Below are 18,120 nucleotides of genomic sequence, written 5' to 3' on the forward strand. Positions count from 1 at the left end.
TTGCTATTTGCGTGCCAAATGCAGACCAGCTTGCTTGGGGACTGTAGCAGGTGTGTCCTTCTCTAGAATCCAGTGAAGGTAAACAAGGTGAGATCATTAAATGCTCTGAAGTTAAGGGGGAAGCAGTGCTTACCAAGGAGTTAGCCAGCCTCATCATTATTTCCTCTAGCAGGTCAACATCAAGCTGCTATGCCTAATAGCTGTGCAACTGAAAATCAGGGAAGATTTTCTAGTCTCCTGTCAAGTAAATATGCTCCATCTCTAATGGAGTGTATTGAGGTTGTATGTTAGGAAACATTCTCAGGAGTGGTGATGCATTGGAACAGGCTACCAAGGGAGATGGTGGATTCAGCATCCCCAGAGGTGTTCAAGAGTCATGGAGATATGGGCATGGTGAGAATGGGGTGACAGTTGGACTAAATGATCTTAGAGGGCTTTTCCAATCTTAATGATTCTATGTTTCTATTATTCTAATCTTCAGTGTCCCTTATCACTTGGTTTTCCATCAAGTCCCCTTTAGTGCCAGTGATCCCTCTTTTGTGTAGGACAGCAGCTTACAGCTATTACATAAACTAGACACCCATCATTTTGTCTTGACTGCTGCAGTGCCATGTACCAGGGTCCTCATTTGTATCAATCTCCTGAGCAACCCTTCTTGAGAGATCAGATAATCTAATTTGTGCTTCTCTTCCTTTCCAGATGTCAACAGTTGGCTACTCACCTTTGGGTTCCAGCTACACAATGTCATCCCTGGATACCCCAAGCCAGACCTGGATGCCATGGAGCCATCATATGAGCTTATCCACACGCAGATGAAAACCCAAGAATGGGACAACAGCAAGGTGATTCATACAACTACATATTGTATTTCACACCCTTATCAGCAAAGTATCCAGTTGCAATCACTGTAAAAAAAAAAAACCTCTATCAGCCTGTTCTCCTAGATTAAGAGTGAGTTGATCCAAGGCAGCTTGTCTCTCTCCATTACAGTAATGAAATCTCACTGAATAATCGTGTTCATTGCAGGCAAGTTGGACTAGATGACCTTTAAGTGCCCGTTCCAACTCAAACCATTCTATGATTTGATGATTATAAGTTCTTTGCTGCCACTGTGTCTTTTTCCTGCAATACTGCCTGGTAATCACTCAATGAAATAATGCATTACTGTTTTTTTTATCCTATCACCATCTGCTAACAAAGGTCAAGGCTTTTGCACCATGGATTATTGGAGACAAATAAAAGCAAATTTTTTCACAGAATCATTTTCTACAGTTTTTAGTAGCAGTAATAGTAGTAGTTTTCAGTCTGGTTCAAAATAGCTTAAAAAAAAACAAGTCCCAGTACTTCCCTAGCAAATTTTTCAGCATTGCAGTGGGTCTTCCCAGAAAGAAGTTTTAGCTGGTAGTTAACTTTCATTTTACCTGTCTGGATTTAATCCCAAGCCAGTGGGTCATGCTTTTAAAAACAGGCCTGCATCACAAGCCATTTTGGCAGACGCTGGCACAAAATTCAATGACAAAATTGGCAAGAAAAAGCTTTTACAGCCCAATCATTTCTCCTTCTCTTTCTATTGGGAGTTATTCAGCTGAAAGACAGAGGTGGCACTGTTAAAGTTTAGCACACTGGGTCAGGGTCTGAGAGCCCTGGGTTACTCCCAGACCTACTGCTTATCTGTTGTATCACCTTGAAAAAATCATTTCCCTCTCAGGATGCTCTCTCCTTTCCTCACTTGATTTTATTCTGGGGGTATTTTATCTCTTCAGCCCGAGTTCCCTTTAGGATATAGATTCCAGCTTGCTGTTGCTGTGTATTCGAACATCACGAGAGCTGTGAAACTTTAATTTGGGAGATCAGGATATGCTTTTTAACATCTCTGCTAATAAAATGATAATGGTAGCAAGTGGAAATTATCCCAGCTGCCTTCCTGGGCTCTTTATCTAGGAGTTCACTGAAATCTCACTATCCTGCAGCGGATTCTGGAGGTCCTGTACAGATACTGTTAAACCAGTAAGTGAAATACAGTGCCATATTTCCCTGGCCCCAAGGTATCACTCAGAGGTACAAACAAGATACTGTGAATTAATTGAATGGTCACGTGTTAACCCAGCCTTGGTACTGAGCTAGTTGCAGGAAAGACGGACTAAAATAAACCAGCTTCAGTCACAGAATCATAGAATCATAGGGTGGCCTGGGTTGAAAAGGACCATAATGATCATCGAGTTTCAACCTCCTTGCTATGTGCAGGGCCGCCAACCACCAGACCAGGCTGCCCAGAGCCACATCCAGCCTGGCCTTGAATGCCTCCAGGGATGGGGCATCCACAACCTCCTTCGGCAACCTGTTCCAGTGTGTCACCACCCTCTGGGTGAAAAACTTCCTCCTAATATCCAACCTAAACCTCCCATGTCTTAGTTTATAACCATTCCCCCTTGTCCTATCACTGTCCACCCTCATGGATCAGTAAGAGAGACTTAAAGTAATCATAGAATCATAGAATATCCTGAGTTGGAAGGGACCCGTAATGCTCACTGAGTCCAACTCCTGGAAATTAAGACATATCACTTTATAACAGAAGGGGACAGAAGGATCTATGCCTTTTGGTACCTTGGCTGAGTTGATGCTTGAAAACCTTGACGCCACAGGAGCTCAGCTGTGTTCTGGAGCTCAGACTCCTCTTTTGTTCCTCTCTTCCTTAGATTAAACTGTGAAGTGCTAACAGAGATTATTTCTCTGTTCTCTCAGAAACGAGAAATAGCCTCAGGATTCCTCCCCCTCATTGCTGTGACACTGCATCTCCCCAGGCAAAGCTGTGTAGGAGAAGGCGAACAGGGAGTGCTCCTTCAGAGGCTGCACAAAAGATTGACTGTAAATTATTACGTGCAGTACATAATAACACATACAGAAATTAATAGAAATAATATTGTTATTATTATATCATTTCAGTATTACTGTTAGGCTTACTGAATAACCAGGTAATTTAATGGACAGCTTGAGATGAAATCTGACACTTGCTCATATAGAAGCTGGAAATAAAACCAAGGAGCCCTCCCTTCCAGCCACCCATTTTAGGTGAATCTGCCTGAATGAGCAATAAAGAGAGGTGTCCCTGTCTCCTTTGGGTCTGTAAACCAAGAAGCTTCAGTGAGCTCTGTGTAGGGACCTGCTTGGTGGATAGGGGCTTTCTGCAGCTGTTGTGCTTCCAGATGAGTCACTTTACATTCACAGAACTGAAAGTGGAATTTAACTGTTGCAGGTTGTTTCATATTCTTCCCCCGTGTTATGACAGCAACAAAACATGGCATTTGTATTTTAGACTACAGCTGCAGGATCATGCTGTGATAGCAAGTGGCTCTCAAATGCTGTAGAGCAGAATTCCCTTCCTTTCTGTCACACCCAGCATATTGTAGACATATATTTACATAAAACGAACTCATTCACATATAATACCCAAGCTTATGATCCATTTTCTCCTAAACGTACCTTTGCATCCAACACTGATGTTTCAGTCCTGTTTGCTCCCATCCCTCCCCTCCCCCCCCCACACACACACGCCAGAAACAATCAGTGCTCCTTCATAGTGGTCCTCTCTGCATCATTGGCACAGGCTGCCTAGGGAGCTGGTGGAGTCACCATCCCTGGAGGTGTTCAAGAATTGCACAGATGTGGCACTGAGGGACATGGTGGGGATGGATTGGGGTTGGACTTGGGGATCTTAGTGGGCTTTTCCAACCTTTATGAGTCTACGAAGCATGTTGAATATAATACAAACTTTTGAAAGTCTTAGGTGGCAAAATAACAAAATTAAACGAAGCTAAACAGAAGCTTAGGACATATTTTCATTTAATGAGACTGATCTCACTGCAGAATGGCTTTCCAGAGCATTTGGAAGAAGCCGCAGATCTTTTATCATTTAAAAGTAGCCTGGACAAGACACTGGACAATGCCCATTCTGTCTGAAATCCAGGGATATTCTCTACATGACGTACCACAGCTCTCTCATCTCTGCTTCTTCCAATCCCTAGTTTCTCTGGGTCACATCCCCCCTTGTGACAGACCAAAGAAAATGTGCGTTACTCCTCTGGCTCCACTGATCAAAGCCTCAGACGGCAGATTGAGTGGGTTCTTTTAATCAGAGAGGAATGAATAGCCAGAGCATAACAGCAGAGCAGCCAACTCCTTGCAAATGGCTGCATCGTGTCCCTTCAGCGTGCATAACCAGAGGGGCTTAGCATCTCCTTCCAAACATTTTTGGTGCTTGCCTCACAGGGCTGCAAGATGGGAGAGGTAATTCCGGCTTTGAGCCTCCACCAGGCTCAGCATGTCATAAACCTTGTGCTAACCCCCTGCAGCTCTGCAGTGACATTTAGAATCCAATACACTGTGGTGCAGCACTTTCCCCCCACCCTCCCTGCAACCATGAGGCTGTAACTAACTTGTTTGTTGAACAAATTCTGTGTTATTGGCCACAGGGGATGCTGGGTGACCCCTGGCTTATTGTGAAGCTGCTGCACCTGAATCCAATTTCTTGTGGTTTTTTTTTCTTTTTCGCCCCCTTCCCTTTTGTCTTGTTGAACTGTCAGGTAATTGCTGGAGCCAAAACAACTCTATGTGCAAGGTGGGATGTTGGTGAAGCAGTGCATATCTTGTTAGCTACATCACAGAAGCACAGAATCACTAAGGTTGGAAAAGACCTCTAAGGTCATGGAGTCCAACCATCAACCCATCCCCACCATGGCTGCCATGTCCCTCAGTGACACATCTCCACAGTTCTTAAAAACCTCATATTATCTGTGCTTCTCTCCACCCCATGAGCGCTGTGCCTCCAGGAAGAGTGCTGTTCTTTGCAGGACCAGATTCCCACATCCCTTATGGACCAGAATTTTGGAGGCATTCTGCATTTTGCTGGGCTTTCTGCATGGCCTCTCCCAAGGACATTCCTTCCTTTTTGAGGAATTGGCTCTTCCAGTGCTCATCATTCATGGGGTTTGTGGCTTTGTCCTGGGCTTGGGCCATCTCCATGTCTGTCCATCAGCCACTTGTTACATTTTGCCAATGTTTTAGCCAGTTTTCACTCAATCTGATGTGGAGAAGAGAGTTGAGATCTCAAAGACAGTGAAAGGAGCCATGGCTTGGGCCAGTTATTTCAAAAGAACTGACTTTCTGCGTTGTAACCCATATGGCAGTAGGAGAAACACCTATCTGTGTGTAATGGCAGGGGATACAGAGAAACTTGGAAACGTATTCACGTATTGCACATCTTGGATCCTTGATGGGAAATTAAAGCTTTCAGTCTCGCACTGGAAGGCGGTATTTAAAAACAACAGATGATAGGATCTGGCTGTGGTATTTCGAATCCTCAAGAGGTGCAGGGAAAATGCAAGAGGCTTTTCAGAGAGCTCTGTAATGTGCCATTCTCTTGAGCTCTGTGCAGCAGCAAAGAAATGATGAAGGTCGTTCTCTTCTCTCCAACGGGTTGTTACTAGATAAAGTGAAATGTCACCTAAGGACATCTGATTAAAAGTGGCTGTGAGGAAAAACAAACCCAGCCTATTTGTCACTCACATCTAAGAACAAATATTGAAATACAATAACTATGAATTCTCCTCTTTCTTCCTTAATGTTGATTTTACAGACACCTTCCCTTATAGTAGCTAAAAGCAGTGGCATTTTTTTAGAGAATACTGTATACCACTGCAGCCTTGGATGGAAATTTTCTGTTTCCCTTCCCTGCCAGTTCATTGAAATGAGTTCTAAGATGAAACAGAAATGGTAATTTCAAAGTCAGGGATACACTGCCTCTTTGAACTGCATGTAATCTGTTTGCCTCCACCCCCTTTATATTAACAGCAGAGCATACCAGCTAGCTATGCCCTGGCTTGCCTGAATTGAATTTTTTTTTTCTTCTATTGAATGAGTTTGCTTTTCTTTTTAAAAAGTTGCTGTTCCCAAATACATTCCTTTATCAAAGAAATGCACTTAAAAAGTCATTTCAAAGTCATCCTGTGCTCATTTTCAACATAACAGAGATGTGTTTTGTTATTATAGTAGTTAAGTGATGATGTTCAGCATTACAATGTTGTGAGTGTTCTCCTGCTTCCTCTGTTCCCCTACTTACCTACATAACAAAAAACAGGGAGAGACTACATCATGATGTAGAAGGGCATATACTAGAAGGCCAGTAACCAGTCTCCAATGGAAAGCCATTTGAATGTGATTTTGTCTAAGTTAAGACACCAAAATTTAGGTCTCTGCCTGTGAACTTGGTGTCCAGACTTCCATTATAACCAACAGGGATTTGCAATGTCAGTTGTTGATGCCATTTAGGTGTCACAAAGCCTCCTGGCCTTCCTCATGACTACTAGAATGATGACCTGCACCACTTTAAAGCAACAAGTGATGGGCCAGCAGGGCTCCCTTCAGTGTGTAAAATGACATGAGACACCACCATTTGGGTGACTCTGAAGTGGAGCCCAAAGGATTGTTCCAGTGACCAGCTGCATGAGGCTAGAACTGAAGTCAAGACTAAGGCCTGTGGATCTTGGTGTCACCATGTGTACTAGTTCTGTACATCCACTGCAGCCTGTCAGTGGTGCACCCACAGGGCAGGTGGAAATAGGTGATCTTTAAGATCCTCTCCAACCCAATCCATCGTATGATTCTATGCCCAGTTTCTTTACCAGTGAAAGTGGTCAAGACCCCAACCTTACAAACTTCCCACCTGCAGTGCCTCTAAGTGGTCACACTGCTGGAAATCAAGAACATTGCATTTCTGTGGCTTTGGTCAGTCCTTTCATCTCTATCTTAGCCACCAGTAGTGTCAGTAACAGTCCTGCCATTGCACGTGAAACAGGAAAAATACTTTTCTTGTACAGAGGAGATGTGTCCTGGATGGGTGCAGTGAGGACCAACAAAATAGTTGGCCTTACGTCCTGTCTAAGCATCCTTAGGCAGAAAGTGACAGTGCATTGCTGTTAGCTCATGTGTAATCCATTAAACCTCCAAGTCCTGCCAGGAGAGGGGTGAGTGCTGCTTGTTTTCTTTCTAAATAATATCCAGATGAACAGTGGAGCTGTGGAAATTGTATGATTTCATATAATACCATGAAGGCATCTTGTTATTAGACAAAAGAAAGGCCCTGTATTCTATTAATGTGTCAATAAGTTCAGGGGAAAAAAAAAAAAAAAAGACTTTCAGGATCTGTCTTTCCTTCTGCAATGGACCATTGCTGATCTAAAGTCAAATCTATAGAATATTTGGACATAAAATTGAAAATTGAAAAATTAGACCTCAGACCAGTGAGTCCCAAGCAGTACGCTGTGGAGGTTGATGAGGGTAGATCATGTCACAGCTGCTGGCTGTGGTACCTTCTGTATCACAGCGTGTGTCAACCAGGTTACAATGCTTCCTGAATTAATGGCAAACCCTAGGACATCATCTGTTTTACTTTGCTGTACAGTTCTTGTCATCACTAGAATCCCAAACATTTTAGAGTAGCATCTTTGAGTGTGTCTCTGCTGCCAAGGAGAAGCACTCTAGGATCAGTCCCTGGCCCTGATGCTAGGTGGTGGTGACCTAGACAGTTAGGAAACATGTCTTGGAGAGAGCAGCTGGAGGGGTCTGAAATCATACCAGCATGACATAAACCAGGATAAAAATTAACCAAGGTGAATGATAGAACGCCCCGTGCAAGATCTCGCTGTCCAAGCATCTGTCATTTATGAATATACCATTATGAACTATAACATTCTTGTCCAAACCATGGCTGGCACTGTCCAGTTTTTCAAAGTTTCCTCCACCAGGGTAATACTGAGTAAATGCTGCAATTAATTGTAGGGATCCCTTATCATTTCCAGTAAATGTAGTGATGTGTATAGAGAGATGGTGGCACATACATTACCCCGAGATGTAGAAATGCAGTGCAGAAGACCTTATTAACATTCTTGAATGAAGGATCCTGCACTAAATGGTGATTCAGTGTGAATAATCAGAGACTTTTTCCCATTGTTTGTGTAAGTTATTGAGCAAGTTGGAGGAGCAACACAGCACACTTTGGTAGTGGGAAAGGATCACCTAGAGTCAAACCTTACAAAAAGCATGTGAGAAGAATACATCCCCATTTAAGCCTCTCTGAAAATGAAATACCTAACCAAGGGTGTGCAATATACACTTACTTATAAGTGTGCTTCATGGAGCTTAGAAAGCTAATTGTCCCATGTCCATCATTGGTGACATCTACATTAATTATGTCCACCTTTTCTATAATTAGAGCTCTTGTTCACCTGGTGGGGGAGCTCGACTTGGCTCCCCATCCATCTGTTAATTATGTCATTCTCTAGGCTGTGCATGAGATTCCCCACAGTCAGCACAGGGAGAACCAGAAAGAGCTCCTGTTGCTTCTCCAGCTATTGTGCTAGCAATGGAAAGGGGGAGTGGAGGGGATTTCTCCATCTTTCCTGGCACTGTGAACAAAAGTCCCTCTTAGGTTTTAGATATTTTAAAACTTGAATAAACCCAAAATACGTCCTTGAACTTATATACCTATGTTCCCTTATAGTTTTCTCCTTCATAGAGCGAACTGCTCACAACCACCAGGAGAGTTATTATGCTAAATCCTCAATTTTATTTCCCCTATGCTTTGAAACCTTTCCCTAGAAATATCCACCATGGAAGTGAGGGTTTATTTCCCTTCCCCCAGCATTTTATAAATCATAGCAAAGAGTTCCATGCTGCAATGTCTGTACTGTGTGAATTGTCTTCTGACACCCAAGGAAGGATGTGAGCCTTTAGCTCGTGGACTGTTTAAGGCAATACCCTTCATGGATGTTGAATTTCCTCAAAATAATTGGAATGTAGCAAACTTTTCTTTGTAGCCTATTTTTAATCCTGGATGTCATTACATTATTGAACTGAGCCATTGGCAGTGCCAGGAGAGTTTTGTTGTAGCATCCTCTTGCTTTTGTGAAATTTGAGCAAATAATTGTTCATGAGCAGGGGTCTGTAAGAAGACTGCGCTGCCATGAATTGATGAGAGCATTTCCAGAGACATTTTGCAGTAATGATGAGCTTCTGACTCGCTCTGTGCTTGCTCCATTATACGCTAACAGCAAAAGTGACTTTGTATTGTACCTGACTACAAATGATCCAGGCTGTTGTATCCCTGCAGTGTTCCTTCCGTATAGGCCAAAACTCAAAGGTGTGGAACATTATACAGAGTTTGTGGGCAATGGTTGGATTTAGGTTCCTCCTTGCATTTTGAACAACCTGCTTTGGCCAAGCTAGAATGGGATATAGAGGGGTTGAGGCAACTTTGAGGGTCATACCTTCAATGCAAGGCTTTGAAAGGTGGCACAAAGAGAAATTAAGATAGAGGGAACTGTTACAAATACTTTAATACTTTGACACAGAAACCTCAAAGCATTTTATAAAGCATAATGGCCCCCACATTCTCTAGGAACGATTTCTTATTTACAGATGGACAACACTGAGGCACAAAATAATAGCTCAGCTGTCAGAGTCCAAACTAGACCCTCACAGCATTAAGGCAAAAACTCATTTTTCCATTTACCTCCTTCAGTCTGTAAGTGTAAATACAATTCTATTTATTGAAACGTCGAGTATCAGGGGGAATAACCAGACAACAGCCCTCTTCCACTACAAAGAATTGAAAATCTAAAAAAAGGCGAGGTGGAAAAAAAAAACAAACTGTGGAGATTTTCATTAAATGTTGTTGGAGACATTCAAAGTCAGGCTGGACAGGGCTCTGAGCACCTGATCCTGCTGTGGGTGTCCCTGCTCATTGCAAGGGAGCTGCATTAGATGGCCTTGAAGGGTCCCTTCCAACTCAAAAAATTCTATGATTCTATGATTCTGCTGGTCTCCATCATGTTAAACAGTGCATTCAGGTCATTGGGTACCTCCTTCTAATTCACCTTTCTCTTCTTTCTGTTCTCAGTCAATTTTAGGGGTCCAATGTGAAGTGCAGAAGCAGCTGAAGGCCTTTGTCACTCTTGAGCGCTTTGAACAGATCTACAGCTCCAGCATCGCCGGGTGCCAACAGGTCAAGAAGAACAAGAACTTCGCCTCCGGAGGCTCTATCTTCGGCAAAGGTGTCAAGTTTGCCATGAAGGACGGGCGTGTTGCCACCGACATCATCAGCGTGGCCAATGAGGACGGGCGGAGGATCGCAGCCATCTTGAACAATGCCCATTACCTAGAGAACTTGCACTTCACCATCGACGGGGTGGACACGCACTACTTCATCAAGCAGGGCCCGTCAGAGGGCGACTTGTCCATCTTAGGCCTCAGTGGCGGGCGGAGGACCCTGGAGAATGGTGTCAACGTCACGGTGTCCCAGATCAACACAGTGCTGGGTGGAAGGACTAGACGTTACACGGACATCCAGCTGCAGTACGGTGCGCTGTGTCTGAACACTCGCTACGGGACCACTTTGGACGAGGAGAAGGCCCGAGTCCTGGAGCTGGCCCGGCAGCGCGCCGTGGCCCAAGCTTGGGCCCGGGAACAGCAGAGATTGAGGGATGGGGAGGAGGGGATTCGCTCGTGGACAGAAGGGGAGAAGCAACAAGTGCTAAACACAGGCCGGGTACAGGGCTACGACGGCTATTTTGTGATCTCAGTGGAGCAGTACCCAGAACTCTCAGACAGCGCCAACAACATCCACTTCATGAGACAGAGTGAAATGGGCAGAAGGTGACAGAGAGGGTCGATATGGTGACTTCTTGCCAAAGACAGCTACTCTTTTGTGGCCACTTACCTGACTGTGTTGTACTCAATCCTTTTTCTAAACTGAACAAAATGGGGGGGGGAGGAAAATTAGAAAGAGAAGGAATAATACGGTTGCACTGTAACTCATGCAACATAACTTTTTTTTCCCCTTTAATTTGGCCTTCACGCGTTTGTTTTTTTTTTCAAAGAACAGAAGGAATATTTTGCCGTAGTGTGATCACAGTGAAATTTACTGTCTCTTGTCCTTTTTATTTTTCCCCTTTGTGAGGAATTTGAAGTGGGGAGTCGTCAACGTACGTCCTTAGGTGTGAAGTGAGAAATGGGTGTCTGTGCTAACTTGTGTCATCGTAACCCTTTCTGATCTGGGGCAGGGACAGACAGCCTTCCACCCAAGACATGGAGAGCCCATGGCGTGCCAGAGAGCTCTTCCTGAGAAGAAAGGAAAAGGAAGATGACACTGATTCCTGAACTCCGAAAGCGACCGTCTGAATCATGTGCCTCAAAAGAGACGTTACAAGTAGTTTTCACGTTTCACTTGGGACTTAAAAGTGTTTTTTGGGGGCTCCTGCTGAGCAGAAGTAGATGATAGAGGCGAAGGAGCTGATTATATTAACTTGCAAGATGATTCTCTTCCTTCCTGAACTGGAATAAAAAAAGAAAAAAAATCAGTCTTTTTTTATTATGAGAGTAGATACTTTTTGTTTGTTTTTGTGTGTGTGTGCAAATCCTGGTTTTAGTTAAAACCTAGCAAAAGCCAAGAAAGGGACTCCTGCTCTATTGAGAAAAGCTAAAATAAATACTCTCTCATACGTAGAGCTGTTCTATAGGTGGATTTAATGCACCCATGTTGTACATTTGCTAATGGCATTACTTCATTAAATGTGTAGTGTTTCAGTACATGAGGCTACGTGTTTAACAGTCCACTGTGCTGTACCTGATAAAACCAGTTAATTTTTAGGAAGCTGATTTGAATTTAAAAGTAGTTATAGTATCCCAGTGACATACCACTGAAAATTAGAGCAAGCCAAACCCTGCTTTTCCTGATTCTGGAGCTTGTATTTATTGGCTGGGAAATGCAGTTTTGAGTAGCATGCTGGCAAATCATTTATGACTATGGCAGATAAATGTCTCTAGGGGACTTTGGCAGCAGGGATTTTAAAATGTTTAATAAGTAGCAACAGCTTGTGCATGGTGGGACAAGAAGGGGAATACTGGAGTCGACCCTCTCACTGTTTCTTACACGAGATTAAGTTTAATGGAGAGCCCAGTTGACTGTTAGCAGTGAAGAGGGGGAAATTTGAATGGAAATGCCCACTACAGAGGGGACCAAATGCTTTAATAAGAAACTGCTGACAGAGTTACTCGGCATGCTAATGTAATTTGTGTTCACATAACCTCTGTGCTCTGGTATTTGCAATGGTCCTTGAAATTCAAGGGAACAAGGAGATGAGCTGAGCATCCTCTTCCCTGCCTGCAGCAGCCCCATGGTAGCCAGGGGCCATTCCTGCAGGCAGAGGTATCGCCCATCTCTCATTGGGGCTCTGGCTGGAGGCAGCCAACCTTGGTCCTGAACAAGCATCTCCATCACGCTGACACGTGTTTTTCCTGACTCTGAGAGCTCTCATTGTGCCTCTCTGAAAACATCTCAATCCTGATTTTTTTTTTCCTCATCCACTTCAGTTTTTTTCTTCCTGGCTTTGCTGAGACATGTGAACCCAGGCCAAGGCTGTTCCTTTGCTTGGCATCCTATAACTCATGTCCTCAGAGCCACCACAGCTGGCATCCTCAACCCAGCCTGATACTTCTCTGCAGGCTCCATTCCCCAAGATAAGGCATGTTGGGCATGCACTACTCAAGCAGCGAGATGTCGGCAACCCCAATGCAGTCCCAGTTTCCCTGTAGCTGCTGGCTGACAGCTCCAGATGCCTTGCCTCTTTGTTCCTGGTCACTTACCAGGAGGAAGGTGATGGGATGGAAATTCCCCCAACAGACTATTTCTCCTCCAATTCACCATCATTTGTATTTTGGCAGCTGCAGAGTCCAGGGCTGACCCTCCCTGGGGCTGCTCGCTGATACAGCCCTGAATTTCTGGTGGTCTCTCCTGTCTGCAGTAAGGGTGATGTTGCTGATGCCATAACCAATGTCCTAATCACCACTACCCCTTGCTGCATGCAACCTTTATGTTTTAGCAGGAGTGAATCACAGGCAACTGGGTTGGAAGGGGCATCCAGCCCTGGTAGAGCCAGGTGGAAGCAGCAGCACCACTCAGGGCTTTGGCAATGGCTGATGAAAAAGCCATGTCATCACTGCTTGTGTTGCTGGGATAGACCCCTTGACAAGCCTCGGTTGATGTGAGGATGCTCTGGTGCAGACTGGGGCAACATCAGCCAAACAGCAACTGCCACTCAGAAGAGGCAGCATTGCCTTCTCAGGGCTGACCAGCTCCCCTCCGTGGGATACACTAGCATTCCCACAGCTCCTCAACTTCGTGGTGGCTTTGAGTGGCTAAAAGAGCACACATAGAGCAAAAAGAGACAAATGGGAAGATGAATGGAAAGGCATAAATGTCCAGTATGCATTCTACCCAGTGCTCCTGTCCAAGTGGCTCTGAAGAGAAATGGTGCTTCTACTTCCATCCCCATCCGTGTGTTACAATGCTAGCATGAACAGAGCAAGAACAAACCACACCATCAAGGAAAGAGGTCTGAGTGTGAAAATTTCCTACTGGAACACTGTCAGCCTGAGATGGCACCTCTACAGCCTTACAGACTCTTCAGGTTATTACAGGAGGTAATGCCTTTGAGGAGTTCATCCATTTTTTGAGATTCTCATGGTCCCACCCACTGTGGTGCAGGCAGCACAGGCTGCACTTCTTTGCATGCCCAAGCTCTGCAGACCTGCACTCTGTATGGAACTATGGACAACATGTCAAAAAAAAAGGAAAAAAAAATGCATATGTATTTGTATATATATATATATATATATATAGGTGATGTTCTTTGAGTTATCAAAGCCTTTAACAAAAAAAAAAAAAAAAAAAAAGAATGGTCTTCAGTGATGGATACAAACCTATCTGATGATGTCTACTGGGCAGGGTTCTAGGTGTCCCTGCTAGAGCAGGGGCTGGGCCAAAGAACCCAGAGGTCTCTGCCAACCTTTTGGTGATTATGTGATTCTGTTTCTGAAACTTCGTCCTCTGTGAAACCTTCAGCATTTCCACTCTACTTATGTGATGAAACTAGAAACAAACGTTTTCAATGTCAAAGCCCTAAATTTCCCCCTTTGTTAATGAAAAGTGCTTTTTCTATAGGACTCCGCTGTTTTTCCATGGAACTTAAAGGAGAAAGCTATAACAAGTGCTGAGCCAAACCCTACCAAGAAAGGGATGACTTAATGCTGTCACCAAGCATTTCCATTCAACTCCTGGCCATGTAGCCCTTGTGAAACCCCATTTGCCTCCCTGCAGGACCATATCATGGCTGCTCACCCCTTCTTGTTTTGCTTACAGACAGTAGATGCTTCACTTCTGGAAGACTTTGGACACCAGTCTCACTGAGCTAAGTCCCATATCTCACGGCTCTTGATGCACTTCTGAAAGCCAGTCAAATGCATGGCCATTGCTACAGAGAATCACAGAACATCGTTTCGGCCCTATATGCATTCATGGCTTGACTTGGAGATTCCTAAAAGAGGAAGCACTTCAAAATGCAAAGGATTGGCTTGAATTACTTCAAACTCCTGGGAATGTCTTCATATTGAAGAGCTGTGTGAAGGGATGGGACCAAAGCTGGAGGAGCAATTCCAACATTCCATACTGGTCAGTCCTGATAGGAGTGGTAGGTGAAGGCTGATGGCTCCAACCCTCCACAGCCACTGCTGGTACCAAAATGAGCTTCATTTGGAGATGTGCCAGTGATGGGATCGACTGGATCTGGACACGAGTTGGTGCCATGATGGCCTCTACATCTTTGATACATCCTGCATGCTCAATCTGGACAGAGTAAATCTAATTTGACATTGCAAGAAATGACACAGTATTTGTTTCCTCTGAGCTCTTTTTTTTTTTTTTTTTTTTTTTTTTTTTTTTTTTTTTTTGTCCATTGCAACTGAAGATTAGAGCTTGGAAAAATCATTAATCAGTGGTGACCAGAGGGAATCATGCAGCTCGTCATATCTGTGTCATCACAGCTATTGACAGAGCCACCACAAAAATGGCACAACAAATCTAAATGATACCAGGCAGGAGCTAACAAGATGAAGGTCATTATAAGCCCGGTGCTTGATTTGGGTTTAAAGCCACAGGCTGGGAGCCATCCTCAGGACCCATCTGGTTGCAGGTTGGAAGCAGTGAGGGATTTCTGTCATATATCTGTAGTTGCTTTATTAAGTTTAGGCAACCGGGTGAGATTCTACTCTGTCTATTATACAGAGAGTGTAACCAGAATAAATCAACGTGGTTAAAAAAAAAAAAAAATCTAATAAAGTACTTTTTCAGCTGTGACTTGTAAGTGTCACCGTGATAGATGGCAGTGCAATCCATTATGCAAAGACAAGGCTCTTAACATGAAATTTTAGAATTCAATTTTACGATTTACAGAGAGGGCCCCCCTCATATTTACAGCGCAGCAGCCTGTTTGGATCTGCTCTCAGTGTAATTGAAACCAGGGCCATGGGTCTCGGCTGCTCACTCTGCCACTTTTTAAACAGAAAGGAGAAATAAGTACCCATAATGTTAATAATAAAGCTAAAAAGATTGCTTTGCTGTTAAACCTTTTTTCCTGGATCTCCCCTTGCTGGTGGCGAAGGGCTGCATGTCCGTGCTGCTGGAGCTGGGAATGGGAATATACTGGGGTTGGTTTTGGTGGGATGAATCCAGCATCCTCCGTCCTACAGCATCCACATCCTTCAGTGGACACCTTTGAGCATCTCTTTTTTAAAATCACTCTTCTTGTCACCATTACTAAATATGTGGTTATTTGAACTCCCCTATTATACTGAAAGATTCCAAGTTTTGTGGAATCACAGTAACACAGATTTTTATTTTTTTTTTTAATTATCTCTACGGTTCAACAAAATTACTCATGGCTGCAGAGTGAGTTTCAAACAGCTTCTGGTTGACAGGAGCCCTGTGTTGCTCTCCCAGGCATCGTGCAGCACGCACAATGCGGTGCCCCCAGGACCGTCCCACCAAAGGGAATCCTTCTGTGTGTCTATGCTGCTTTCCTCTAATTAGTGTGAAACTTGGTGTTCCTGGCAAAGTACTGCATGGCTCACCTCTTAACTCCCATTCCAGGGGCTCGTGCCTTCTGATCAGGGGAGCACTGAAAACCATGAGTGAAAATTAACTATTATATATGTATATATATACACATATATATGTGTGTATTTTTTTTTCCTCAGAGTTTAAAACTGCTCAAGCAAACAACAGAACTTTCCAACAACTAATACAACTTCTGGACAATTCCTGGATATTACTGAAATAACCAATCAAAGATACACGCCTTCCTATTAAAAAAGGTTAATTTTGTGCAAGGACTTCTAATGCAGATGCATCTGAGAGGACGACTCTGTGTCAGTGCTGCATCTACAAGCCCAGTGCTGGAGACTCTTGTCATTACCCTGTGTAATAATTTTCCTGAAGTCTGGAACTAATTTTTAGAGAAATTTTTTTTTCTCAACACTTTGCGTTTCTAATGCTGTATTCTTGACTGTGTAAATACAACCAGGCTGTAAATAAGTGCAGATGTAGATACCTTCTAGAAAAAAAAAGAAGAAGAAGAAGAAGAAAAGAAAAAAAAAAAAACACCAACAAAATTGAGCAGGCAGAAGTGACCGTGTGTAGCCTTCGGTGACAAATAAAAGACTATTTTGTGTTTAAATAGCTTTTTTTTTTCTTTTTTTTTTTCTTTTTTCTTATTTTTTAAATGAAAATGTTGAATTTCTTCACCTCAGCTGCTTGCTTCTGGCGTGGGATTGGAGCTGGAAAACCAGCCCCGAGAAGATGGATCCAGTTCAGGGAACGGAGCAGGGCTGGGAGCTGCACTTCGGGCAGCCCCAAAAGCCTCTGTCCATGGTGCTGTGCACCCTCTCTGAGTGTTTCTGTTGGGGCGGGTGGTATCTAAAGGTGCTTTCAGCCTCAGCCATTTGGTGATGCTGCGAATTTGCACTCCCATGAGCATTTGCATCAGTACAAGCTGCCCAGAGAAGTTGTGGGTGCTCCATCCTTTTAGGTTACCATGGATGGTGCCCTGGGCAGCCTGAGCTGGTGACTGGAAACCAGACCATGGCGGGGGGTTGGAACTGGGTGATCACTGAGGTCTCTTCCAACCCAAGCTATTCTGTTTGATTCTATGATTCTATGGGGGACGTACAAAGCCCTCAGGGCTTTGCATTTCCATGGGTTAAATCCTAGGATCTGGGACATCCCCATGTCACTGGGGGAAGCTCCCATCCTAGCAGAAAGTTCTGCTCTTCATTTTGGAAACTAAATACATAAAGATGTCTGAAATCTTTTGTTATGCATGTTTGTCCCCCATAGTGGAGATCATTCTCCCATTGCTCAGGTGTTGCATGTACCATCACCAGTCTCTTCCTCAGAGTACCAGGGAGAGTCAATGCATGATCTCCTGTTCCACACATTATGCACTGTGCATAATAACAGTATGCACTGTTAGTGAAGCAACACTCATTGAGTCAGACTCTCAGAAAAGCATCCCCCCCCCCCCCCCCCCCCCCCAAAAAAAAAGTATCACCCCCGAAAAATAAAAATAACAATAAAGTTATCACCATCGTCATGGTGAGAAAACATCCAGCAAAGAAATGTGTTCATCCAGGAGAAGCCACGGCAGCATTTGACATAGTGACCCATGGGAAAACTTATTTGATGCTGTACGGTGGCCCAGCCCCAGTGCTGGCTCCTTCTGGTGCTTCAGAGGAAGCTGGGGAATAACATCAGAAAATATGGACAAATGATTATGGAGGAAAGTATGCTTTCATGGGCCTTGGGGATAACTTGATGGGAAGGGGAAGCAGAGCTCTGGGTGGCAGGCACAGGGAGTCTATCCATGGTCTTCCACATTCACTGTCTGGTCACAGCTCAGCTCTCCGAAAGCAAGTGAAACCATGTTTTGGTTTTGTTGTTGTTGTTGTTGTTGTTTTGTTTGTTTGTTTGTTTGTTTTGTTTTGTTTTGTTTTTTGGGGGGGGGGAGGGGGGAGGTGGAGAAGGAGTCAAACATTGCTGGTAGGCACCAGAGATAGGGGAATTAAACAGTATCTATCTTTCTTTTGGAATCAGCTCAGACCTCTCTATACATGTGTCAGGAGTTAGGTGAGATGGGTCCAGCTGCTGGCAGATACTAGCTCTTAAAAGTTTTTACC

The 18,120-nt window shown here is 43.9% G+C and overlaps 1 protein-coding gene across 21 annotated transcripts in view; it reads left to right on the plus strand.

Moving 5' to 3' along the window:
* Positions 1-11,640, plus strand: part of TENM4 (teneurin transmembrane protein 4) — a 645,160-nt gene extending 633,520 nt beyond the window's left edge. For all 21 annotated transcript variants that reach the window (XM_046902783.1, XM_040646792.2, XM_040646975.2 and 18 more), the window contains 2 exons: positions 700-842; positions 9,953-11,640. In XM_046902783.1, the coding sequence (XP_046758739.1) occupies positions 700-842; positions 9,953-10,711 (902 nt within the window). In that variant the 3' untranslated portion in view covers positions 10,712-11,640. The remainder of the gene's footprint in view (positions 1-699; positions 843-9,952) is intronic.
* The last annotated feature ends 6,480 nt before the right edge of the window (positions 11,641-18,120 follow it).

The sequence above is a fragment of the Gallus gallus genome, chromosome 1 (assembly GCF_016699485.2).
Source record: "Gallus gallus isolate bGalGal1 chromosome 1, bGalGal1.mat.broiler.GRCg7b, whole genome shotgun sequence".
Taxonomy (NCBI): Eukaryota; Metazoa; Chordata; class Aves; order Galliformes; family Phasianidae; genus Gallus; species Gallus gallus.